The sequence below is a fragment of the Stenella coeruleoalba genome, assembly GCF_951394435.1.
Source record: "Stenella coeruleoalba genome assembly, chromosome: 9".
NCBI classification, from domain to species: domain Eukaryota; kingdom Metazoa; phylum Chordata; class Mammalia; order Artiodactyla; family Delphinidae; genus Stenella; species Stenella coeruleoalba.
Genome location: NC_137155.1, coordinates 91,321,587 through 91,348,180, shown reverse-complemented (window position 1 = coordinate 91,348,180; position 26,594 = coordinate 91,321,587). Strand labels below are relative to the sequence as shown.

The window sequence follows — 26,594 nt, the reverse complement described above, 5'->3', positions numbered from 1 at the left end:
GAGCCCCAGGCTGGATCACGCAGGCAGGTCAGAGCCCTGGGGCCTGCGTGTCCAGAATGGAAGGCTGGACTTGGTGATGTGTCGGTCTGAGCCCAGCTGCACAGTCTTTAAAAGGACTTGGACAACCTTAAGGCTACTTGGAAAGCCAATGAGTAGATGGGGGGATGGGGTCTGGAAGTGGCTCATCTCAGGTCAGCAATACTTAGAGAGTGTGGGTACCGTACAAAGGGTAAGACACATCTGACCCCCAGAGACTGCATCCTATGGAAAACAAATGGGCCATGGGGAGGTTTCCCTTGGACTTGGGGAAGCCCTGATAACTGCCGTCCGTGTACTTCTTATCTTACCTAATAACTCCCCATGGTTTCTAAACTGTGCCTTTTTTTTTTTTTTTTTTTTTTTTGGCGGTACGCGGGCCTCTCACTGTTGCGGCCTCTCCCACTGTGGAGCACAGGCTCCGGACCCGCAGGCTCAGCAGCCATGGCTCACGGGCCCAGCCGCTCCGCGGCACGTGGGATCTTTCTGGGCCGGGGCACGAACCCGTGTCCCCTGCATTGGCAGGTGGACTCTCAACCACTGCGCCACCAGGGAAGCCCAACTGTGCCATTTTTGACTCTTCCCATCAAACCTCATCTGCAGTCAATCACCAGGTACCGTCAATTCTACCTTCAAACCACTTCTCTAGTGAGTTCTCCTTACTTCTGACTGGCACTGCCCTATTTCAGGCCATCATTGTCTGTCCCTTGGGCATGGACTCAATAGAGTCCTGGATTGGCCTCCCAGTCTCCAGTTTCTTCCCTCATCCACCAATCTGCCATCCGTGCTAGTGCCAGAAGCATCTTGCTCACATGCACATCTGATCATGTTGTGGACCGGTTCAGAATTCTTCATTGGCTACCTGTCACTTTTAGACCAACGCTAAACTCCTTTATTTGGCGCATAAGACCTTTGATGATCTGGCCCCAGCCCAACTGCTCAGCCTCACTCCAGGTGATCTCTGTCCTCAAGCAGTCTTTCATGACCTGGACATTGCTAGTTATACCGACTTGTTTCACCCTTCCAGGCTCTTACCCGTGCTCTTCTCCAGGGCCAGGATTAAGGTGACACAAGAGAGGCATCTAGGATGCAAAATTTAAGGAGGCACTCACTCCCAGGGAAGTGCAGGTGCTGACCCTGTTCCTACACGACCCTGAGAGTGAGTGCCTCCTTAAATCTCGTGTCCCAGGTGCCTGCTTACCTCACCCTGCTCCCAGCACACTCTTCTCTGCCTGGTGTACCCAGCCTTTTTCTTTACCTGGCAAATCCTGAATTCAAGTCTCTGCTTGAGGGATGCCTCCTCCAGGAGCCCACCCAAGATTATCCTGGGCACAAAGAGACATTCTCCTTGGCCACCGGCTCCTTCATGGTAGGGGGATTGCAGACAAAGAACAGGAGAACTTGGTGTATTGTTTGTAGGAATATAATCCTGCCTAACCTCATTATTTACTGTACCTGGTTCTGCGTCCATCATGTGGGCTTAGTCATCTGTAGTTAATCCTTTTGTTTTTATGAAGTCCTTAAAGAACCCTTTAGATGTTGTGAAAGGGAGACATCTGCCTTGAGTGAACCCCAGAAGACAATTACATTTGAGCCCAGCGAGGGCAGAGGGGGCTACTTTTGCCTCTGTATCCTGCATAATAATAGCGAACAGTTACAGACTATTTCCCAGGGGCCAGGAGCTGTTCTAAGTGCTTCACACATTAACTCATTTACTCCTCTCCACACTCTGTGTGGGAGGTGCTATTATGATCATCTTGGTTTTGCAGCTGGGAAAACTGAGGCTCAGAGAGATTAAGTCACTCGCCCAAGGCTGTCCAGCTAGTAAGTAGAGGAGCTGACATTCCAACCCAGGCTGTCTGGCTCTGAGTCTGTGCCCTTAGCTAGTAGCCTCTGTGTCTCTTGTTTTACATTTGCAGAGCAGCAAATTGCCTAGAACTCGACCAGTCTACAAGATCGAGGGTGTGGGAAGCTTTGCTCACTTCTGTGGAGTAAGGACTCTGATGCCCCTGTGAAAAGACAGTTGCCATTCACGGGACTCTATTATCCCCTGGGATCAAATAACTGATCAGATTTGCCACTGAGTCAATGGGGCCCCAAGACTTGAAACAAGGACAGGTCAATTTAAAGGGGAAACCTGGCCTGTGCAAAGAGTAAAGGAACTGTTTTTTCGCCTGTTGAGTCTCAATATCCCTGAGTAGCCACGGGGAGGGTAAGGAGCATTAAGTACCTGTACTAGGTGCACCGGATGACTCTAAATTCTCTTGTAACTAGCCTGGTAAGCATTCAGAAAACATTTGCCAGTTGGATTTGACGTACATCTTCATAAACCCAGCCAATATTTCCAACTTTCTATTGCACTGTGACCTGCCCAATAGCCTGGAACAGGCCTAGGAAATCCCATTCTGCCTCCCAGCTTGGCAGATAACTTAAAGAACTTAGGCAGTCAAAATAACAAAAGAATATGGTGAGTGTTTCAAAAATTATAATCCCATCGCATTTTGTTTGTTACCGTAATCTCCATATCTCTGTGTTGACCTAATTCTTGGCAAATTCACTCATTGGCCTTTGATGACCCCATAGCTACAGCGGTCAACTGAAGGTCCAACTGGAAATTGTGTAAAACAAGGTCTCCAGTCTAAGGTCACCAAGATCTCAGTGACTTTTGCTCAGTGATGTGGTTGGTTGTGGCTCTCACCCCCCTGGGCTCTGGACCAGATGTGCAGACCCACAGAACCTGCCTGACCATCTGCATGTCTGACCCATCTGGGTTTGGCCTCTTGCCTGCCTCCTGTGTTTTATAATGTCTCCCATTACAGTCCCTGGTCCCAGTCCTGGCTCATCCTGGCCATTCCTTTCTCATCGCCTGTATTGGTTATCTAGGGCTGTGTAACAAATTACCCCCATCTCCTAAGTGGCTTTAAACAACAATCATTTGTCATCTCACATGGTTTTCAAGGGTCAGGAATCTGGGAGGGTGTTTCCTGGGAGGTTTGTGGATGAGGGTTTCTCATGAGGATACTGTCAAGCTGTCAACTGAGGCTGCAGTGATCTAAAGCTTGCCTGGGCTTAGAGAATCACATTCACGCCCACTTATGTAGCTGTTGGCAGGCTTCACCATATGGGCCCTCCATAGGGCTGCTCAACATGGCAGCTGGTTTCCCCCTAAACAAGCAACCCAAGGCAGAGAGAGAGCCCGCGGAGCGGCTGGGCCCGTGAGCCATGGCCGCTAAGCCTGCACATCCAGAGCCTGTGCTCTGCAACGGGAGAGGCTACAACAGTGAGAGGCCCACATACCGCAAAAAAAAAAAAAAAAAAAAAAAAGTGATACACTGTCACCTCTGCTGTATTCTGTTGGTCACCCGACTGACTCTGGAACAGTGCAGGAGGGGACTAAGCAAAGGTGTGAATCCTAGGGGACAAGGATCATTAGGGACCATCCCTATGCCCCAGCATGAACAAATTTGATTAAAGTACATTCTTCTTCCAAAGTTTCACCTTGGGTTTTTCCAGATGGTTACTAAAACTTATGAAGTCTATAAGCTGTTTCTTCCTATGATGAGTTGCAGTTGTGCCAATCTTCATTCCGTAAAGTTGTTTTTAGTGCCTACTCTGTGCCAGATGCCATGGTACATCCCCAAGGGAATAGATATCTACTTGACTCTTACTGGAAAAGTAAAATCAGGGAAACTTCAAACTGAGGTGGAAACCATATGGCTGATAATAGCAGCTAACATTTATTAAGCATGTGCTATGGGCCAGGCATTGTACCAAGCACTTTATAAACATGGTGGCCTTTAATCTCCACCAACATCCTTGTTATGTCCATTATACAGATGGGGAAACTGAGACATAGAGACCATCCCCAGTGTCTGACACACTGGTCAGTGGCCAGCCCGCAGCCCAGGCCTGGTCTCTCTGACTGAACAGCCTGAGCCTCTAGCCAGGCCTTCGACCGGTCTGTCCTGGCTCAGCAAGGCTCATGAGGGGAAGGAGACTGCAGTCATCTTCTAGGGCTGCTGTAACAGTACCACAAACTGGGGGCTTACAACGACAGGAATTTACTCTTTCACAATTCTGGAGACCGGAAGTCTGATATCACGATGTTGGCCAGGCCAAGCTCACTCAGAGCCTCCAAGGGAAGACCCTCCCTTGCTCTTCCTAGCTTCCGGCGTTTGCCAGCAGTCCTTGGAGCTCCTGTGCAGATACATCATTCCAATCTCGGCCTCCATCCTCCCATGATGTTCTCCTTGTGTGTCTGTGTCCTCACAACATCTTCACTCTGTGTCTCTCTGTGTCCAAATTCCCTCTTATAAGGACATCAGTCCTGGATTAGGACTCACTCTAATTCGGCATGAACAACTTGGTTGCCCCTAAGAACACACTATTTCCAATTAAGGCCACATTCGGAGGTGCCAAGTGACCATGAATCTGGGGGTGGGAGGACACTACTTAACCCAGTACGAAGACCATCAGAGCTGTCACCAGCCATGGGAAAGGCCAACACCTGGGTATGTGGATGGGGACAGGTCCCTGTGGTCAGAGGAGGCAACATGGAAAGAAACTGACTCTAATGAAAGAAAACGCTAATTCAAATACATTTTTCCTTGGCTCACTTTGAACGTTGGGCTTTGGGTTTGTTTGTTTGTTTGTGGGGATTTTTGTATATTGAGGCGTGTATTTTTTGGTATTTATTATTAGTATGCTAACTAATCTATATTTTAGTTGTTTCAGTCAGCATATCCTTTTTAGAGCAAAAAAGGAAATGAAAGTTTATGGCTGATTTTGGATTGCAAGAGCACATCACTACTGAGATTCACCAGCAGCTTCCTAGAGGAGAATGTAATTTGTATCTTTCAGAGCTCAAGCTCAGTTCACTGTGTCTAACAGGGCTTGTGATGCTGGCCCACACCCTTTCTCCTTTCAGCCACTAGCCAGCACCAAGGGGTAGTTTCTGGAAGGGCAAGCGACCATCCTAAAACATATTTTTTCTTTAATAACTCAGTAGGGCCCCAGCACCCGTGAGAATACTTATAGTAATTCTGGAGCAATTTATGTTTCCAGCCATAGCTGTGTCTTGGTATAACAGCATACATACATGTATTGCCAAGTATAGAACAATGAATTTGTCCCAAATGATACAGCTCACAGTCTATGAGGATATTCCCTGCTTGTTGTATTTCAGGGTATGGTGAACACACTAGACTCTCCGCTTTCAGGCTTCCTCTGGTCTTTCTGGACTTGAGAAATGTTTTCCCTCAATCCTGCTTTTCCAGACTAGAATTGGATCCTTTATGTGGCAGCTGCTCTCTTCCCTACCCCATCCCTGAATCAATATTTACTCTTCTCAGGGTATGTTGTACCTCCATCATTGGTCAGTTCTTGATCTCTACCTCTTATTCATCTAGATATTCCTGGGTTCACCCCCAGGCTCAGCCTAGGTCCAGGCTGAGCCCCTACACTGAGCTCACAACCCTGCTTTAGCCCTCTTGGTGCTAGTTCCTCACTTCACAGCCAAGACCCACTGTGACTCACCATCTCGTTGCCTCAGCTGGCAAACGTCCCATCAATGTCTGTTCTTTTTTCAGAGATCATTGTTGTCATTTATGATAAAAATCCAGACTTCCATTAGCTTTACGTTTTTGTTTTGTTTGCTCTTTGTTTGTTTTTATCTTTGTTTCCTCTTTTGTTTTGTCTAGTCACTCATGGCCTCTTGCTCTTTTGTCAGAGATCACAACCCACATGTGCAATCTTCAAGCATGTGGTAGATTGAACCATTCCTCCCAACTCTTCATGCCCTCCCTTTATCAAAATTCGACATCATCAGCCTTTGTGCTATGACTTTGAAGTACCTCCCACTACAATGGAGTCTTCTTCCCCAACCCATTAATGTTAGGCTTGGGCATGTGGCTTGCTTTAACCAAAGGAATATGGGCAAAATTGACATTAACCCACTTTAAGGCTGAGCCCTCAAGAGACATTGCTTATTTCCTGTTGCGTTTCTTGCATCCCTGTGATCTATCAGGAGCAGAACTTTCCTGAAGTATCCTCTTCAGCCTACACCCCGTCACAAACCCATGTGGAGCAGATCTGAACCCCACCCAAGCCTGGAACAGAACTACCCCAGCCAACACACAGACCATGAGAAAAATAAATGTTGTCGTTTGCCAGTGAGTTTGGGGTGGTTTCTTACACAGTGTTATTTCAGCAGTAACTGACCAATACAGGGCAATTCACTTCTCTAGACCTTCATTTCCTTATCTGTAAAATGAGGCCATTGGACTATATTCGAGGTGCTCAGCCTTTTCTCTACCCCTACACAACTGAGGGCCCTGCAGTAAACCCAACAGTAAGAGACTAAGCATATCAGAGTCAAATACTGCAAAGCACTCAAGAAAGAGAAGGATTGGGAAATGCGAATTCTGTTTAGGAACCAGGGACTCACTGGTGGCCTTGGAGAGAGTCGTTTTGGTGGGCAATGGAGCAGAAGCCCCATTGTAGGGCTGAGGGTGAATGGGAACTGAGAAAGCGAGCAAGCGTGGGGTCTTGACTGGGAAGGGAAGGATGAGATGCAGTCGTGGCAGGGGTGGAGCATGTAGTCAGAGAAGAGGTGCCTGTTGGTCGGCTGACTCACTTGTATGTTTTAAGACGGGAGAGAACTGAACCTGCAAAGAAACGTTTACGGTGTCATAATAAAGGGATGACGAAGTAAGGGGCTTGGACAAGAGTGCGCAGGAAACCAGAGGTCTGGTCTGTGAGAGAGAAGAGAGTGAGAACTTCCCAGGATTTATTTACTGATTTGCTATGCATCGTTTGCACTTCAAGTTCTCAAACCCAAGGGCGAGGCAAGTGTCAACCAGTGAAACAAAGGCTATTCTTCTTTCCCAGTCACTTCTAAACCTGCTGCAATCTGGCGTCTATTCTTACCACCTCCAACATCACCTAAAACTTCTTAGTTGCTAAATCCAATAGGTATTTTTTAAACCCCATCTTACTTGTTCAAGACCAAAAGCTACCTTATGGTATAAGCTCAAGATCGTTCAAAATGAGGCCACGTGTTTGACACGTGGCTCTCTTCACTGTTCACTTCAGTGCAGTCTTGGGGATCATGTGAGAAATCCAAACGGTATTTGAAAATGAGAAAATAAAAACCACGATCTACCTACCTAGCACCTATGCGATTATTGTGGAGTCCAAACCTGCAGTTAATAATGGGGTAACAATAGCTAACACTTACTGAACGTTAACCGTGCCCAGCACTGCTCCGAGTTTAATCCTTCCAGCACGCTGTGAGGTGAGCACTGTTATTATCCCTACTTAAAACTGGGTGAACTGAGGTACAGCGACCTTAAAAACTTCCTTAAGGTCACGAAGCTATCCAGGACTTGAACCCAGGCAATCAGGTTCCAAAGCCCAAGCTCTGGACCATTACACATGTGGGGAAAGGCAGCCAAGAGTGAAGTGGTTTTAGTGTGTTTTTTAAAGGCGGTGTTGATGAACTAACGTCGGCTAACGTGCTTGGGAATAGTTTATTTTCTTAAATGGGTTCAGCAGTCACCTTTGCACTAAGATGTTGTTTAGCAAGCCTTCCCTCATAAACCATGCAGAGATGAACTTCAACCCACAGCCCAGTCTTGCCTGAATTATAAAGATGAAATTTTTATTGAGATTCAGAGTTCAATTCAGTGAAATTTTGTTTTATAACATGTAGAGGTGGCAGCTGGCTGCAGTGACATGCATCCAGAAATAAATGGAAATTCTCTATGAGGATATTCATAGCAGCAAAGAACCGCTAACATGAGTTTGTGTCTTTATATGCCAAGCGTGTGCCACACGAAATCCTATACACCGTCCCTCTTAATTCAGCTTCGGTCAACAAATCATCGAATGCCTATTACCCAGCAGAAGTGTACAGGCACAGTGCTAGGCACCTCAGGGGAAAGCTGGGTAAGACCCAGTTCTGCTCACCTTCTAATAGGGGAGCCAGGGAAGTGGTACGAGAGAGAGAGAAGGTACCGGCTACGGTAGGGCCAAGACCACAGGAGATGCAGGGCTCTCGCCGGAATGAAGGGGTGCAGAGCACCCCAGGAGAGGGAAGGAAATTGAGGGCAAACAGTGTGGCGTGGGGAGAACTGGAGAGCAAGGGGCCAGGTGAGGAGGTGACCACGCGGAAGTGGATGGGACCAGGTCAGAGAGGGCCTCCCGCGCCAGCCAGGGAGACCGGTTCCCCAGGCGGGGAGGGCCACGGGAGGGTTTTCTGAAGCAGCGGTGAGATTCTGGTGTGTTCTTCCGGCTGCAGAGTTGGAGGACAAATTTGAGGGGCACAAGACACGAGGTAGGGAAATCAGCTGGGTGTCTATTTCCAGCCAAGGGACGCTCTTGAAATCCTGAACTACAGAGTAGAAGAGCAGAAAGAGGGGAAAGAAGGATTCAGACACCGCTTAGGAAACAAGACTGGGCTAACTGGGAGGGGTGAGGGAGAGCTGGCCTGGGGGGCTGGGTGGAAAGGATGCCGTATGCTGAGAGCCAGGGACCGTCAGCCCTCTCTTATCAGTGAGGAAACTGGCAAGGATGGAGTGACTTGCCCAAGGTGCATCTGCCCTCAACTGGAAAGGTCTTGCTGATTTCCACAGTGCCGTTTCTCCTAAGAACTTCCCAGTTATGTCCCTTATATCATGAGACGATGCTAGCAATTTTGGTCACTCTCTGTGTACAGACAGTGTTGAAACCATTAAATGTATAACTGACTGTGCTTTACAACGCTCACAGCCTGGGCTTCCCGGATGCCTATTGATTTGCGAAGATAGGAAGGGGGTACGTGAGACATTTTCAACACTGCAAAGAGCCTAAATGTAAATCGTGCCTTTATTGACAATAAGATTGTGCAGGTTAACTAAAATGTCAAGTTTCTTTGCTTCGGAGCAGAATTATAACCTGGTACCCTAATGCTGGTTCTCTCATTGATCACTGTTCTCATCGGCAGAGCTTCCATCGGCTTGTCTTTGAATAATTAAAATGGGAAAATAAATCATTCATTACTTAAATATACATCGTTGTTTGGACAATAGAACACAGAACCTATGGGGAAATAATATAAACAGTAGATGTTGGTGAAGAGTTTAGATAGCGGTGCTTGGAACTGTGGGGATCAGCAGTTAATGAAACAGTGAAGAAGGAAGTATTTGCCCTTTGATGCCTCTGCTGGGGGCTGGATGCGTCCCCTTCCCTACACTGTGGTCAGGACGCCCCGCTCACACACCAAGTGTTCTGTGCTCCCCGCATACCTCATCTTCTAAATGGCTGTGTCCTGCATTCTATCCCATCCCTTCCTTTTGCATCAGAGCCTTGCCCTTTGATTTCTAACGTGACCGTTACTTTATGTATCTGAGTTCATGGGCATGTGGTCCATAGCCCATCAACGAGGTAGACCCAGCACATAGCCTGGAAAGCCTTCAGCATTCAATGAGGGTATGAACTAAGAAGGAATTTATTTACTCTTTCAATGACCCGCACGCAAAGCATTCTGCCAGATGTTGAGAACATGGTGGCACTAGTGTGCCAGTCAGAGGGAGACTAGCTTGCACGCACACGTGACGGCAGTCGTTTGGAAGCAGCGCCGTGATTGTGATCATTAACGTTTACTGAGCAGCTACTATGCACAAGGCACTCACCGTCTTAAGATGCAGCCCCTGCCCTCAGGGCCTTATCATCAGGCTAGGAAATAGGACACAGGCATGAACAATAGAATAATACAGTGTGTGCCAAGGGACAGCAGGCACTGCTGGAGTTCAAAGGAGGCCAGGCTCTTGAGGGCTGGCCTGGCTAAGGAGACGTTCAGGAAGAGCAATGTTTGGACAAGGTTTTGAGGGGTGGGTGGGATTTCATTTACACAGAGAGGGGAGGGCATTCGGGCAGCAGGAGTCTGTGATGTGCAGGCAGAGTGTGGAGAGAAGGGGTGGAGGAAGGAGACTCGGGGAGGATTTCAGGTCACCTTCCAGCTCAGAGGGCAGAGGCAGCTGCTGGGTTGGGTGCCCGGAGCTGGCTCTCTCTGGGGTGTTCTGGGCAGGGCTCGGGAAATGGGGTTGTGGTTGAAGCCACTCTTGGTAGAGGTTGGCCTCGCTGTCATCCTCTGACACGATTTTCCCAGAAAACTTGGAGCAAAAAAAGCCATCTGTTTCTGGGACCATATTCAGGAATTTCCATCTGCTGAAGCGAAACCTAAGAAACACACCTTCGCAAGGCCACCCGGAGGTTTAGGATGGCCCTGCAGGGTAGCCCCGTACCAGGCTCTGCCTGGGGGCCGAAAGACACCTGAGATGGCGGGGGTCTCCCCTCTCAGATGACGCCCCTCCCCCACCCCCAGGACATCGTGCAGCATCACAGATTTCTGGCAAACCAGGGACAAGGTGGCGCTTAATAATTGAAGTGCCCATCACAGCAGCGCGAGACCTGCCCCCTGTCCCTGCTCTCCCCAAAGTCTCGCTCCCTTGTTGAGACGTACGTCATTTTTACAAACAGAAACAAGTCCTTGCCACGCTGTTCAGGTTCCCAAAGATGAGGCCCTTGCCCTCAGTGGCAGATGACAGCCAATTTGGTAGGTTGTTATCATGGTACTCAGGGGTGGAGGGGAGGGTCCGTTCAGTGGCTTTATTTCTGGAAGAACCACTGTCCTCCCAGGAGAGTAGCACCAAGCACTGACTCAAGCAGCTCAGTAAGGCACCGCCGTAAATCCGACGGTCTGCTTTGTTTATAGAATGAATGAGATTCTCCTTTCATCTCTGACCAAAGAGTCGATGCTACCAATTCCACAAGCCTGAATTCCTTACAAGATAAGAAGAGGTATAACCATAAGGGTTAAGATTATTGCTGCTGTTTTCTTTAAAACAAAGCTAAACTAAGAGCAACTCATAGGTCCAATGAGTGTGGCCTGACAGAATCCCCCGGCTTCCAGAAATGCCTCATAAACTTCTCAGTAAAGAACAACAAGTTTTATTGTCTTATAATCATATTTTGTTTTGGATTAAAAATAATATTACCCTGTCTGATCACTTAGCTGCCAAAATTTGGGCTGTTTTTAAAAAATCAATCCGTTCTCAACAAAGACGATGATTTGTTGCCTTGAGGGCGGTCAAAAAACCGCATTCACACACCAAGGACGGTTCCCAAAGAAAAGTGCTAAGAATGTGTTTTCTGATATGGCATATCTGCAGCAAGGGTATTAGCCTATCAGGAAACTGCCTTGGAAGGTCATAAAATTCATTTGGCTGTATAAGTTCTGGTATGTATGCTAAAATAATCAGTCACCTTACTTTATAATCACAACTCGTACTCTCGTTCTGGAAAATCAATAAAGTGAGAAGAAGGCTGGGGATATTGTGTATAGCTATTTAAAAGAGAGAAAACAAAAAATAATACTCTGTGAAAATGGCCCTCAAGGAAACACAGACCGAGTTTTCATAAGGGGCTCAATTTTATCTACAAGCTCATCACTGAATTATTAAACTGAAGTACCCATAATAGCCTAGACAAAAGCACAAAAAATAAAAAAGGCAAACAGCGTTCATCCTTCTCTACATGCTCTGGGACACTGGAAATTATCCACGGCCTTTAAAATGTATTTCTAAAATGCATCTATTATTCACACTCTGAATGGTCTGTTCCACCAAATGTTACAAACCCCAATGTTGCCTTCACCTGTGATACTTGCCCACCTAAAATGTCCACCCTCCTCTGCTAATCCTTCCCTGCGTTTCAAGACCTAGACCAAGACCTTTCTGCTTTCCAAAGCCACCTGTGACTGGCTGGAGACCCAGAAAGGCTGAAGGATTGGGGCTGGAAGGCGAGAAGCAAGAATCGTGTACGAGAGGGCTTCCCTGGTGGCGCGGTGGTTGAGAGTCCGCCTGCCGATGCAGGGGGCGTGGGTTCGTGCCCCGGTCCGGGAGGATCCCGCGCGCCGCGGAGCGGCTGGGCCCGTGAGCCATGGCCGCTGAGCCTGCGCGTCCGGAGCCCGTGCTCCGCGGTGGGACAGGCTATAGCAGTGAGAGGCCCGAGTACGGCAAAAAAAAAAAAAAAAAAAAAATCATGCACGAAGCTAAAAGGCCCCCAAAAGCCACTTCCGGAGAGTATTTCCCGGCTCCTGGGACACTCAGCACCATAGGAACTGCCACTGAGGAAGAGTAGGGGGCCCAGGCAGGAGAGGGAGCAGTCACTAGTGGACCCATTGGGTCTTATCTGACTTCTTTTTCACCACCAGCAGCTGCAGCTGCCTTCAGGACAGACCAGCCCAAGCAAGACCATCAACAGATGAAGCAGTCATGGAGTAAATCTAGAAGGTACTGGGTGGCCTTTCATTTTGTTCAGTGTTTCCTTTGCTGTGCAGAAATTTTTAGTTTGACACAGTCCCACTGACTTATTTGTGCTTTTGTTGCCTGTGCTTTCAGTGTCGAAAACACCAAAACATCATTGCCGAGACCAATGTCGTGGGGCTTTTGCTCTGGTTTCTTCTAGGATTTTTACAGTTTCAGGTCTTACATTTAAGTTGTTAATCCAATTTGAGTTTTTTGTTTGTTTATGGTATAAGATAAGGGTCCAATTTCATTACTTTACATATGATTATCTAGTTTTCCCAACATCATTTATTGAAGAGACTATCCTTTCCCCATTGTGTATTTTTGAATCTTTTGTCAAAAATTAATTGACCGTTTGTTTCTGGATGTTTTATTCTGTTCCATTGATCTATGTGTCTGTTTTTATTCCAGAATCAAACTGTTTTTTTGTTTTGTTTTGTTTTGCGGTACGCGGGCCTCTCACTGCTGTGGCCTCTTCCGTTGTGAAGCACAGGCTCCGGACGTGCAGGCTCAGCAGCCATGGCTCACAGGCCCAGCCGCTACGCAGCATGTGGGATCTTCCCGGACCGGGGTACGAACCCGTGTCCCCTACATTGGCAGGCAGACTCTCAACCACTGTGCCACCAGGGAAGCCCAAAACCATACTGTTTTGACTACTATAGCTTTGTAATATAGTTTGAAATCAGGAATTGTGATGGGGAATTTCCTGGCTGTCCAGTGGTTAGGACTCTGTGCTTCCACTGCAGGGGGGCACAGGTTTGATCCCTGGTCAGGAACTAATATCCCACAAGCTGCGCGGCCCAAAAAAAAAAAAAAGGAATTGCAATGCCTCCACATTTGTTGTTCTTTCTCAGGATTGCTTTGACGATTCAGAGTCTTTTGTGGATCCATACAAATTTTAGGATTTTTTTCTATTTCTGTGGAAAATGTCATTGGAATTTTGATAGGGGTTACATTGACTCTGTAGATCACTTTGGGTAGTATGAACATTTTAACAATATTAATTCTTCCCATGCATAAACACAGGATATCTTTCCATGTACTTTGCAACTTTTTCCATTTTTTTCATGTGTCGTACAATTTTCAGTGCGTAGATCTTTTACCTCCTTAGTTAAATTTATCCTTAAGTAGTTTATTCTCTTTGATGCTATTGTAAATGGGATTGATTTCTTTTTCAGATAATCTGTTGTTAGTACGTAGGAGTACAACTGATTTTTTATGTTGATTTTCTATCCTGCAACTTTAATGAATTCATTAATTAGTTCTAACAGTTTTTTTTGTGAGTCCTTAGGATTTTGCATATATAAGATCATATGCTCTGCAAACAGAGGTATTTTTACTTCTTCCTTTCCCATTTGGATGCCCATTATTTCCTTTTCTTGTCTAATTGCTCTGGCTAGGACTTCTGGCATTATGCTGAATAAAAGCGACAAGAGTGAGCATTCTTGTCTTGTTACTGATCTTAGAGAGAAAACTTTCAGCTTCTCACTGTTGATTATGGTGTTAGCTGTGAGTTTGTCATATACTATGGCCTTTATCATTGTTGAGGTACATTCCTTCTATACCAAGTTTGTTGAGAGTGTTTATCATGAAAGGAAGTTGAATTTTGTCAAATGCTTTTTCTGCATGTATTGAGATAGTTATAGGAGTTTTTATTCTTCATTCTGTTAATGTGGTGTATCATGTTTATTGATTTGTATATGTTGAACCATCTTGCATCCCAGAGAGCAGTGGTTTCTTTTAAATGTGGCCTGTGATTAGATCTAGATCTGTGGCCTGTGATTAGATCTAGATCTGTGGCCTGTGATTAGATCTAGACCTGTGTAGGTCTAGAATTAGAATCCAGTTTTTCCACATGTAAAGGAAGCTCTCTGAGAAAGAAACTTCCAAGTACAGGGATGGACTTTTTCATTGTAGTCTTAAGTCTTAATAATCACCATTCACAATTTAATTTAACCTGGTCTTAGAATGAGACTAGATCAGAACACTAACTTACCCTGATTCCTATTTTAATGTCCATTTGATTTATACCTCTGGGTCTCAGGCTCCTGAGATTTAAATGCAGCTTGGCGTTGAAAGCCCTTCCACCTTCCCAAGACAACTCTTCTCAGTTTCCACCATATTTATATATTTAATTGCTTTGACTGTTTAGTTACTTAATGCAACAACCACGGTTTACTTTTCTCACTGCTTCATCAGCCAAGAAGCTCCCTGATTACCCCAAACTCCCCTGTACATTCCACTTTGCTGTAGAAATAGTTAGCTTACAGTCTCAAGACCTCTATGCCCAAAGCATAAAACTGCTTTCCTCTTCAGCACTAGAGAGGAGCATTCCCTGTTCTTTTTAGTAAAATTTCTCTTTTTTTGCTCAATAATTGATATTCATTTAAAAAAAGAATATGGAAGATACAGAAAGACTAAAGGAAGAAAAAAATCACCCATAATCCCACCATTGGAAGAAAACCACTATTAATATCGGGGCTATTTCTTTATATTCTTTCTCTCTTTTTTTGTTTTTTTTCTGGGTACATGAATTTTTTTATTGCAATATAATTCACACGTCATAAAATTCATCCTTTTATTAAAGTATGTGATTCAGTGGTTTTAGGACATTCACAGAGTTGTGCAACCATCACCATCGTCTAATTTCAGAACATTTTCATCAGCCCCAAAAGAAACTCCATACCTGTCAGCAGTCACTTCCTTCTCCCCTCCTCCAGCCCCTGGCAACCACTAATCTACTTTCTGTCTGTATGGATGGGGCAGATGTATTTGTACATAATTATATAGGGAGTCCTTACACTCTTTCTTAATAAAGAGACCCTCATCTTACCAAAAGCTGCCAGTTCGTAGGTACACTTGAAAGTTTAAATACACTATACTTAAGATTGCCTCTACCACTATTCAACTCACACAACTTATTTCTTGTACATCAAATCTCTTCCAGAAGTCAGCATTTCCAACAATTTTATACAGAAAAAATGAGTTTAAAAAATGTTTTATCACGAGGCTAGATCACCTTCGCATGTGCTTCATGTGCTTCTAGCTAATGTATTCTACATACCAGCTCATCTCCAGCCCCAGTGGAACAGCCGTGATCTCCTCAGACCCCAGTGCACACAGCTCAGCCTCATAACTGTCACTTTAAGTGACTGTCATCAAAAAATTGTGTCAAATGCAGTTTGGGGAAAACTATCAAAATATACTATGCCTATGTTATATTAGTCTCTTTTTAGATGAAGTTGACTCTTTCGTCTTCTTTCTAAATTCACACAACACTTAATAATTAAGAAGTGTTTATTAAGTACATGCCATGGTCTTGCTGTACAAGGTGAGTGGAGATTCAAAAACAGTGCACTTGTAACTATTAGAAACGTGGACACCAAGTTGATCCAAACTGAAAACACAATAGGCTTTCAGGAAAAGGGTGATGCACGTGGGCAGAAGAATTAGATTTGTATTGAGCTGTGATGCCTAAGAGAAGAACCAGCAAGAAAATATCGGTGGATGGGAATTCCCTGGCAGTGCAGTGGTTCACTGTCCAGGATTGGCCCAGGTTCAATCCCTGGTCAGGGAACTAAGATCCTGCAAGCTGCATGGTGTGGCCAAAAAAAAAAAAAAAGAAAGAAAGAAAGAAAAATGCCAGGGGAGAGTCTAGCCAACATTTATTAGGCACCAACTGCATGCAAGGGTGGTGGTGGAGATGAGAGTGATGAGGAAAACAACAGTGAGTGGGACTTCTCAGTGTCTTGGGCAAACAGGAGAAGCTTCCCTGAGGAGGTGCCCCTGAGCTCCTTGAAGGAAAGAGAGGAGGAAGGGGATCCCAAGCATGGAGACCAGCAAGGGCAGAGGCACAGACACCTGCAGCAACGTGACTGTTCACAGAACTGCCAGGCCCACAGGTTGGGGTCAGAGCCTGGTGGATGAAGCCGCTGAGTCAGGAACCAAACCCTACGTCCCGGGTGCTGGGCTGATGAATGTACTTCTTCACTTTACCCGCATTCAGCCAGATGCTAGAAGAACATCTGAGTCATGGACAGAAGTTTCCAGAACTGCAATGAGATACAGGACCTCTGTCCTGCCTTGAAAGAACTCCTAGGCTCGTTGAGCAGACAACGTTCGTTGTCTGCTCGTTGAGCAGACTCTTGTTACCTTTCCAGAGTCAAGGCTCTCATTGCACACTTGCCTGCTCCAATGGCAGGGGGAACTCTTAAAGGAAAGACTAAGGAGTTTAAACGTTAAGGACAGCACCCTCCACAAGATCTCCTCGGGGGCCACATGGCTGTGAGGGTCTCTCCACCCCCAGCTCTCCCAGGGTGCCCCTCTGTCTCCCACATGCACCCTGTCGAGAAAATGAAGCTGGAGGGAGGGCCTGCCGCATTCAAGCTGATGTCTGTTGCTCAGAGGCTCCCTGGAGTCTTGCCTGGAAGAGGAGGGTTGAGAGCCCAAGGATGGTGACCTTGAGCTGATCAAGGGCTAGACCCAGGAGCACCAGAGCCACGGCCACGGCCATGGCTACTCCCTCCTGCTGCCTCCTTCTCTTCGGCGTTCTCCTCAACAGACACCGAGCTCACCCAGAACCTCCACGTCTCCCCAACCTTGGGCATCTGACCCAGACCTCCTGTTTTCTGACCTTGTACCAGGGCCTCACGCCATGCCTGGCACACATGAACAAATCCATAAATATTTTTGCAAGAACCAGTAGAAGTTGGCCCTCGCTTCCTATTCACCATCTCTGCTTCATGCATCTCTCTCATGTCTGTGTCTTTGACCCAGGTTATGAGCATGGCCCCAGAACAGATTACAAATGCACAACTGCCTTGCTGAATGGTATGGCGTTATTGGCCGTGACTCTGATCTACGCTGATTAGAAACACCCAGTTACAGCCAACTTATCAGTCAGGACACATGCCTTTTTCCGTGACCAGAGCAACAGTAATGTATGCAATTCACTCATCCATTCATCAGACGTTTATCGAGGTCGTACTGTATATCAGGCACTGAGCTGGAAGTCAAGACTACGGAAATTAAAAAGACCCAATAAAGACAGAAACAGAAGCGCAGTGAAGTGTGCAATAGAAACGATGCTGCGAGACCACCTGGAGGCCTCAGGTTGGACACACTTTGAGAATCACAATCAGAGCACAACTGTCAATGAGAAATTAATATTAATAAGCATATTAATGAGAAATTTTAAATATACCTAAAGCACTGAAGACTTATTTTCCTGTGCGTTTAGGTTCTATAAATGATAGTTAATGATAGTGGCCGACATCTACTGAGCACCTGCTACGTGTCAGGCACTGCGCTAAGTGCATCTCCTCTCTGAGCAGAAGCTGAGGTGGATGAATGGAGTTGGGGGGGAGAGGGGGTACCACTTGCTCCTGGGTTTGCATGTGGCTGGTTTCAAGGCAAGATAAGCCACACTGAGAAAAGTTCAAAAGATAATTAAACCAGTTAGAAAGCAAAACAGCACTGGGACTGAAGCTGGGTTTCAGAGCCAATTTCCAAGAGGTAATTTCATCATCCTAGAACATCAGACGTGAATTCCATTTTCAGCTATGCAAATTCCAAAAGAATAATACCTCACATTTGCATAATGCTTGATGCTTTTCAAAGTACTTTCCCAGTTATTAATCTAGAGGAAGCTTTATTACTACCGGAGACATAAATTGAAATTCTGTTCAAACTGAAGTTCTCCATTATTTTTTCCACTTTCCCCTCAAAAACCAGAGCCGCCTAAATGCAGGTGCTTTTGATGGAGTGGGTAACTTTAATAAGTTTTGCCGACAGGGTGAATATGCACAAATAGAACATATTGTGGGACCTTCCATCCAGCCTTCGATCAAGCCAGACTTCAGAAAGCCTCCTGTTGAATTAACTAAGTCATGGGAGGTTACTCCCAGTTTAAATTTGAGATTCCCCCAGGGTCTCAGACTTTGTGGCACTGCACACACTGCGTTCGTTGGAATCCATTTCCTTCCATCAAATATTAGAAAATGAGGAAATTAGTTCCACCACTTTGCCCTTAAACCTACAGAAATCCCTGTCAATGACATTCTACGAAGTGGCCCACGTTGCCAGACAGCTCCTATATCTTTTTTTGTTTTTAATGTCATCAGACCCAAGAGGCTGCATCTGCTGTAAATGCAACCTGGGGAGAGGAGCTTAGAAAAACGAGGTGAGAAGATAGGATGGGGGTGCAAGGAGCTACTTCTCCCCAAACCTTTCCAATTTGTTGCTTTTTCCATCTCTTTCGAACTTAATTACGTGTAGCGTTCTCAGCCACTGAATCACCAGTCTTTCCTGACACCTCCATCTCGTGCATTTGAGCAAAAGATTAACCTGGCTGTTTGCTTTCAATTCTGAAGCTGTGTTAATACTCAACTCCCTCTAGATTAGAGGGGAAGAAAAACACACTCCCACATACCCCACCCCGGCTCCAGCAGGGCTCCACGGCTGCTATTCCTGTGACAACGTCACAGTCATTGGAACATGCTGGCTGCACTTACCACTTCAGGAGAACCAAGAGGACCACTGACAGGGCTACCATCACCATGGGGCCACTGGCTTCCAGTCTGAGGAACCGCAAGACTTCCATTGTTCCTCAGAGACCCTAGAGGGGTGGTCCTCCAGAGGAAAGGGTGGGGCTGGTCCCCCTGCAGTTACAGGAACCACGATCTGCAGATGAAAGATTTAGGCAACCAAGAAAACATCACATCAAGTGGGTCCCTGAAATGTGCTCTTTCTCAGAAGTGTCTTCTTATAAAGAGGAAGGAAGAGGAGGGAAAAACAAAGGGTTTCAGTGTAAGGCAGTGAATCAGCAACTTTATTTTCTTGATGACTGTACGGTCAATAAACATTTACATTAACTTCCCCGGGAAGCAGCAGCAGAACTGGTTCCCTGTTTGCTGGGAAAGAAAATGGTTGCAACCATAGATTTCTGCTGTGACAAGTAGTCCTTAAAGAAAGACCCCTCGGGCTTCCCTGGTGGCACAGTGGTTGAGAGTCTGCCTGCCAATGCAGGGGACGCGGCTTCGTGCCCCGGTCCGGGAAGATCCCACGTGCCGCGGAGCGGCTGGGCCCGTGAGCCATGGCCGCTGAGCCTGCGCATCCGGAGCCTGTGCTCCGCAACGGGAGAGGCCACAACAGTGAGAGGCCCGCGTACCGCAAAAAAAAAAAAAAAAAAATTAAAAAAAAAAAAAGATAAAGGCTCTAAGGTGGGGAAGAAGTCCCCGCGTTGTAGGAACCTGAGACAGTCCAGTGGGCCAGCTGGAGGAGCAACTGGGGGAGGTGGAGACATCGACAGAGAGCAGACAGCTCAGGACCACTGTGAGAAGCCTGGGCTTCATTTGATGTGCAACTTAGCAGTTTAGTGTGGTCGTATTTCTTCTCCTTTTTTTTTTCTTTTATAAATTTATTTATTTATTTATTTGTGGCTGCGTTGGGTCTTCGTTGCTGCACGCGGGCTTTCTCTAGCTGCGGCAAGCAGGGGCTACTCTTCGTTTCAGTGCATGGGCTTCTCATTGCAGTGGCTTCTCTTGTTGCGGAGCATGGGCTCCAGGCGCGCGGGCTTCAGTAGTTGTGGCTCGCAAGCTCTAGAGCGCAGGCTCAGTAGTTGTGGCTCACGGGCTTAGTTGCTCTGCGGGATGTGGGATCTTCCCGGACCAGGGCTTGAACCCATGTCCCCTGTATTGGCAGGCAGATTCTTAACCACTGTGCCACCAGGGAAGTTCAATGTGGTCGTATTTCTGTTTGTTAGAGTTGTTCTGGCTCCATGTGAAGAATTCATTGAAGGAAAAGTAAGAAGGCACTTGGAAGACTATTTCGTTCATCCCGAGATGAGGCTGCTCACACTAGAATAGGGATGGGAGGCAGAAAGAAGTAGAGGAATTAGAAATCTATTCTGGGATTGACTCTGCAGAATTTCCTGGTGGATTGGCTGCAGAAGGGAGGGGAAGGAGGTGGCACGTCTGACCCCCCAGGTTCCTGACTTGAGGGAGCACCATTCACTGAGATGAGGAAGGCTGGGGAAAGGTGTGGTATTGTTGGGAAGATCAAAAGCTGGGTTTTGCAGAAACAGACTCACAGACATAGAGAACAGACTTGTGGTTGCCAGGGGGGAGGGGGAGAGGGAGAGGGATGGACCGGGAGTTTGAAGTTGGTAGATGCAAACTATTACATTTAGAATGGATAAACAGCAAGGTCCTAATATATAGCACAGGGAACTATATTCAATATCCTGTGATAAATCATAATGGAAAAGAATACAAAAAAAAGTGTGTATGTGTATAAATGAGTCACTTTCTTGTACAGCAGAGATTGGTACAACATTGTAAATCAACTACACTTCGATTTAAAAAAAAGAAAACATCAAAAGAAGAAAAAAAAATTGGGAAGAGTGAAAAATGTTCAACAGTAGGGACAAAGTGATATTAATTATGATGTATCTACTTCAAGGGCTATGATACCAAAGGCCAATGGCAACATAAACAACTCAAATTATAATCACAAATAAAAAAATAGAAAAAAATGCTATGTGCATAAAAGTTGAATTTTGGTCCTGTTAAGTTTGAGATGCCTGGGATACATCAGAGTGGAGCTGTCAAGTCACAGAGGAATCTCAGCTGGAAATGTAAGTAATAATAATGAATAATGACAATACCATTTATGAAGTACTTACTATGTGCGAGTTACTATTCTAAGAACATCCAGATATGTTAGCTCATTTAATCTTCATAAACCACTCTATGAAGTAACGCTTATTATTAACCCTATTTTAGAGAAGTAGAAACTGAGGCATGGGATGTATGACTCTAAAGCCCATACTCTTAATCAAAAGGTTATATTCAAACGTAGAAGGCACCAATCGGCAAATGGTAGTTAAAGCCAGAGGCCTAGATGAGCCACAAATAAGGGAGTGAACCACACAAGTACCAAGCACCTTCCAAGCACCTTCCCCTTTCTCTAACCGTTTGCCCTGACTCCCTATTTTGCATCTCTACTTAGATGTCCCCCAACAGCTCCATCACATCTGGACCAGTGCCCCATACTCCAGCTCAGCCCTTTAGGACTTCCTGTCCTCTCTCCATATTCCATGTCTCTTTTGTCCCATATGATCAGTACCATACTGAGATGTTAACGGATCTGTGTGTCCTCCTCACAAAACCAAGCAGTGCTTCCACAAGGGCCGTCAGAAATATGGTGCTTTCAGCCACGGGCACCACTGTGTGGGATGTGGGAGGATCAAGAGCTGGCGTGGTGCATCATGGCCACAGATTCAGAGAGTTGGAAGAACCTCGGATATTACTTAGACCAATGTCTGTAACAGAAAGATGCTCAGGAAAAGAAATGAAGGTTCCAAGGTGAAATGAAAGTGAGAAATGCTGGTGTGAGCATTGATACGTAAGTTTATTTACTCAAGACCTCTCGGAAACTTGAACCTGCCGATGTGCATGGGAACTCTCCGAGAGGGGGGTGCAGAGAACAGCATTCCCCAAGTGCATTCGACCACAGAATCCCTCTTAAGGGACATTTATGACCAGTCCAGATGTTGTGCTTTTAGGAAAGTGGTTGGAAAGTCTGTTGACCAAGCCCATGGTGACCTCTTATTTACAGAGGGGCAAACAAAAACCCAGAAAGGGAAAGTGATGGTACAAAGTCCCACAGCTGCCTGGTGATAGAGCCCAGGGCCCTCATCTTCCTTTTCAGGATCTGCATCTAGAATGTACTCCTCCCGTCCCGCCGCAGACCTGTGGGCCTAGCACAGGCCCTGCCTGCTTCACGGAGACGGCTTTGATGCTGGCCACCAGCTCAGAGATGTCCTAAGGGGTGACCACCTCCCCTAGTGACATCAATTTCGCACATTCACTCCTCCGACTAATATTGTTGGAACCCTTTTTGTGTGATTTGTGATTTGTGGAAGCTGTAAATGCCGTGGAGAGATAATCACCCCCATTCTACACTCGCCTCAGAGCAGAGATAATACTCAGTGAATTGTGGACAGTAAGTGAACTGGGATGGAGTGGAAGGGTCAAATATGAGAGGTTTTAAGGCTTTTCATCAGGAGAATAATGTGATTAAGGATGTATCACAATTTCGGTATCTGTGACACAATGCAGGGACACGCTGGTTGGGATTTTTCCAGGATGGGAGCAGACTGTTGCCATGATATTTACCATAATTAAATATTAGTCCTTTATTCTCTGGATTTTTTTTTATAAATTTATTTATTTTAATTTTTGGCTGCATTGAGTCTTCGTTGCAGTGCGTGGGCTTCTCATTGCAGTGGCTTCTCTTGCTGTGGAGCACGGGCTGTAGACGCGTGGGCTTCAGTAGTTGTGGCACACAGGCTCAGTAGTTGTGGCTCGTGGGCTCTAAAGCGCAGGCTCAGTAGTTGTGGCGCATGGGCTTAGTTGCTCTGCGGCATGTGGGATCTTCCCGGACCAGGGCTCGAAACTGTGTCCCCTGCATTGGCAGGTGGCTTCTCAACCACTGGTCCACCAGGGAAGAAAATATCTCTGGATATTTTCTTTTCAATATATATCTATTAAAAAAACCAACTCTACAGAACTGTATAGGAAATAGCCTATAATCCCAACTCCCAGAGACAAACCCTTAGCATGCAGTTAGCATATGCCCTCTCCTATCTTTTTCTATGCATATGCAAGCACAGGTGTATTTTTAGTTTTTATGAAAACAAGATCATCATATCCATGCCATCTACAACTGGCCTTTTCATTCTCCGTATGGCGAATATCTTTCCATGTTCATACCCAGAGATATACATCATTTGCTTCTCGGGATTCCCCTGTTGGATGTGTTGTAATTCATGTAGCCCATCCTCTGTTGAATGACATTCAAGCTGTTTGCAAGTTTTCCCAACGACAAATGAGGCTTCAGCGAACATCCTTACGCATATCACTGTGGCCTTGCTTGAGTATAGCCCAAGCAACATTCTCAAAAGTGGGATTTCAGAAATGCAAGTAGGTGCTACCCTCTGCAGAGACAGTCAGCTTCCCTCCCCCGAGCTGTGTACTGAGGTTTTCCCTGCTCCATGGGACACTCCACAGAGCTTACCCTTCTGTCTCAACCCACTCCAAGTCTAGCTCTTTTTTCTCCTACTTCCAGGCAGACGCCTCCCCCAGAGTTGAGTCAACTGTTTTGACTTAAGTCTCGTGTTTCTTTTTAAAGCTTTCACTCCATAAATTCTGTGGTATTTCCTCCATGTTCCCTGTGTTTAAAAACTGCCTGTGCGGATGCTTTCCTCCTCTGCGGAAGCTTCCCACCTGGCCTGCACGAAGCCCCACGTCTCTGACGAGATTTGAGGCCTCAGAGCGTGTTCCCTCTGCCCTGCAGGACCCCGAGGGAAAGGACAACAGTGTTTCCTCAGCACTGTAGACGGTCAAGGAATATTGACCTATAACCTTGTTTCAGCCTCATAGCAACCCTGGCCAGTAGGTGAGCAGGACTTTTCATTCCTGGGTTCCAAGTGGGAAAAAAGAGTTCAGAGATGTTACAAGACTGTCGGAAATCGTACATTTCATAAATCCTAGAGGCCGACGAACTCAAACCCTAATCTTCTGGCTTTAAACCCAATGGTTTATCCACTAAAGCTAAAGCCACATCTTGGTTTAAATATTCATAGTTCACCCAGCAGCCCACAGTTGTGACGTAGCTTGTTTCCGCTTCTGGGATGCAGAGCTGCTGCAGCTAAGGAAGACAAAGTGATGGTGCAGGCCTGCCGGCTGCTTTATCTCCACGGAGAAGCTACTGGCGCCCCTTTGGAAGATGGGAAACCTCAGCTAGCCCCAGTGCAGCCCAGTCTCCTCAACGTCATCCAGTATCTTAGGGACTCCCTGTCCAGTTTCTGAGAACAGGGGTCGGATTCAGAGGCTCCTCCACTCTTCATTCCATCAGTTAGCACACACGCATTGGACAGTCAGTAGGCACTTGGCACCAGGAGTGGAATCCCAACGTATAAGGCCTCACGTTCCAGGTGTTGCTTCCAAGGAACTCAGCTTCCAGGATAGGGAAGCAGACTGGTAAACACCTACATGCTGTTAGTGTTACAGGAACTGTGACATAAATAGACAGGGCACAGAGGGGGCAAAAATAGGAGGAAGGAGACTTTTAAAGGCTTTGAACAGATGACATCTGAGCTTAGACTGGACCAATGACCATGCAGATGAGAGTAGGACAGATGTGCTTGGGAGAGGGCGCACGTCTAGGGCTTGCCTGAGGGCATCGGACGCTGGGGGTGAGTGGAGGGGACAGATACTCAGAGGCCAGGTCAGGCAAGGCAGTGTGGGCCACACACTTTATCCTAGGAAGCCAGGGTAGGACCAAAAATTGAGTGCAACATGACTGGATTTTTAGGAATACTCCTTAGAAGGCAGATTGGGTGGGTTACAGCTGAGATGGGAGACCAGCGAAGAGGCACTGGTCTAGGTAAGAGAGGATGGTCTGAATGAAATAGTAGATGTGGAAATGGGGAAGAGAGGACTGGGAGGGCAGAATCAAGAGTATTTGGTTATTGGGCGTGGTGGTAAAGGATTGCTGAAGATAACTCCCCAATTTCTGGCTCCTTGGATGGAGCCCATATGGTGCCGTACAACACAATAAGGACTTGGGGGAAGGAATGAGTGGAGGGAAGTGACTGTGACTTCAGTGGTGAGCAAGCGGAGCACGAGGCCCCTGGTGGCCACACAGGTCAGGACGCGCCGGAGGACTCCAGACCCTGGAGCGGTCAGGAGAGAAACCTGAACTAGAGAAGGAGTTTTATTTTCGTAGTGGGTCACAGAAAGAACAGTAACGAGAGCAGCCTTGCAGGGGAGGGGCCAAGAGGGGCCTGAAAAGAGGTGGAGGAAGGATGATCTGGGAGACAGCAGCAGAACCAGCAGAGGGACCCTATTTTAGTGCTTAAAGATACAGCCTTTTGTTTTCAAAAGTCCTGGATTCAAATCCAACCGCTTCAGCTCTCTAGCTTGGATGCTCTTGGGAGGCTGCTTAACCTTTTGGAGCCTGTTTCTCATTTGCGAAGTGGGGATAACTGTACATACTTCCCAGGGCTGTTGTGAGGAAAACAAGGTACCGTGGAGATGCTTCGTGGAGCCCTGACACGTGGGAAGCACTCGTACACATGGTCTGCGATTGTTTCCACCAAAGCCACGGGGGGACTGTTGAAAGAAATAGGAAATGGCCACAGGTGTGAATGTTACAGAAAAACCAGGTGAGGTGCTTACCGAAGTACCTTCGGATTCAGCAATTTTGATCATTACCACCACTCCCAGGATGGCTTTGGTGGAGTGGTGGGTGTAGAGACAGAACTAGAGAAAAGCAAATTTGAAAAGGACTGACTCACACTTCTCTGTCCATCTCTGTGGCCCCATGGCTGAGACGTGGGGGAAGACACAGGTTTGGACCAGCTAGCGTAGAATTTCCAGGTGCCATTCTTTGTGTGACCCACGTGAAATCAGAACATCTCCTGCATTAGGGCACGGCCGCCATCTGTGTGTGTCTCCCTCCTGAGATAAGGACAGAACTATCTCTTCTCTTCAAGGTTGCTATGGAGACATGGATGGGTTTGTAAACAGTTTAAAGGTCTACATCAAATTTTGATTTTGTATTGGTTATGAGAGCAGGGACCATATTTTCTGTATCATTATACAGCCACGCTGCCTGTCACATTGCAATCTCATACACTGACTTGGCTTTAAATTAACACCCATAGGCTGATCCCTCTCCAATCTATTCTCTCCAGCCCAGTTCTCATTCCTGAGCTTCAGACTAATATATCCAGCCGCCCACTGGACCTCTTCTCACAGGTATCCTGCAGATGCTACAGACTCGCAGTGTCTAGAACTGGCCTCATCAGCACAGCCTCCTTCCTCCATTAACCTCGTCCTTGTCCCGAGTTCCTCATCTTAGTGAATTGTACCTCCTTCCCCCCAGCGCCCAAGTCAGGAATTTGGGCTCATCCTTGCCTCTTCCTTCTCTCCCAGCCCCTCCCCACCTCCACATTCATTAATCACCAAACCCTATTGGTCCTGCCTACTGAGTCTCTCCCATTTCTCACTACTACTCCCTTTATCCATTCATTCTTTCATTCATTCCACTTCATTTCACTCGCTCAATAAATATACCGGCATCTACTCAGTGTTAGCTACTGTTCTAGGCAGAGGGGCAGCAAACAAGCTAGGTTTCTGATCT

General features: G+C 46.5%; 1 protein-coding gene across 1 annotated transcript in view; it reads right to left on the bottom strand.

The window, feature by feature from the left end:
- Positions 1-19,085, bottom strand: part of TBXAS1 (thromboxane A synthase 1) — a gene marked incomplete at its 3' end in the record, with an annotated part of 145,688 nt that extends 126,603 nt beyond the window's left edge. Inside the window, exon 1 of the mRNA XM_079931204.1 lies at positions 18,896-19,085. Within this exon, the coding sequence (XP_079787330.1) occupies positions 18,896-18,984 (89 nt within the window). The 5' untranslated portion in view covers positions 18,985-19,085. The remainder of the gene's footprint in view (positions 1-18,895) is intronic.
- Positions 19,086-26,594: the final 7,509 nt, after the last annotated feature.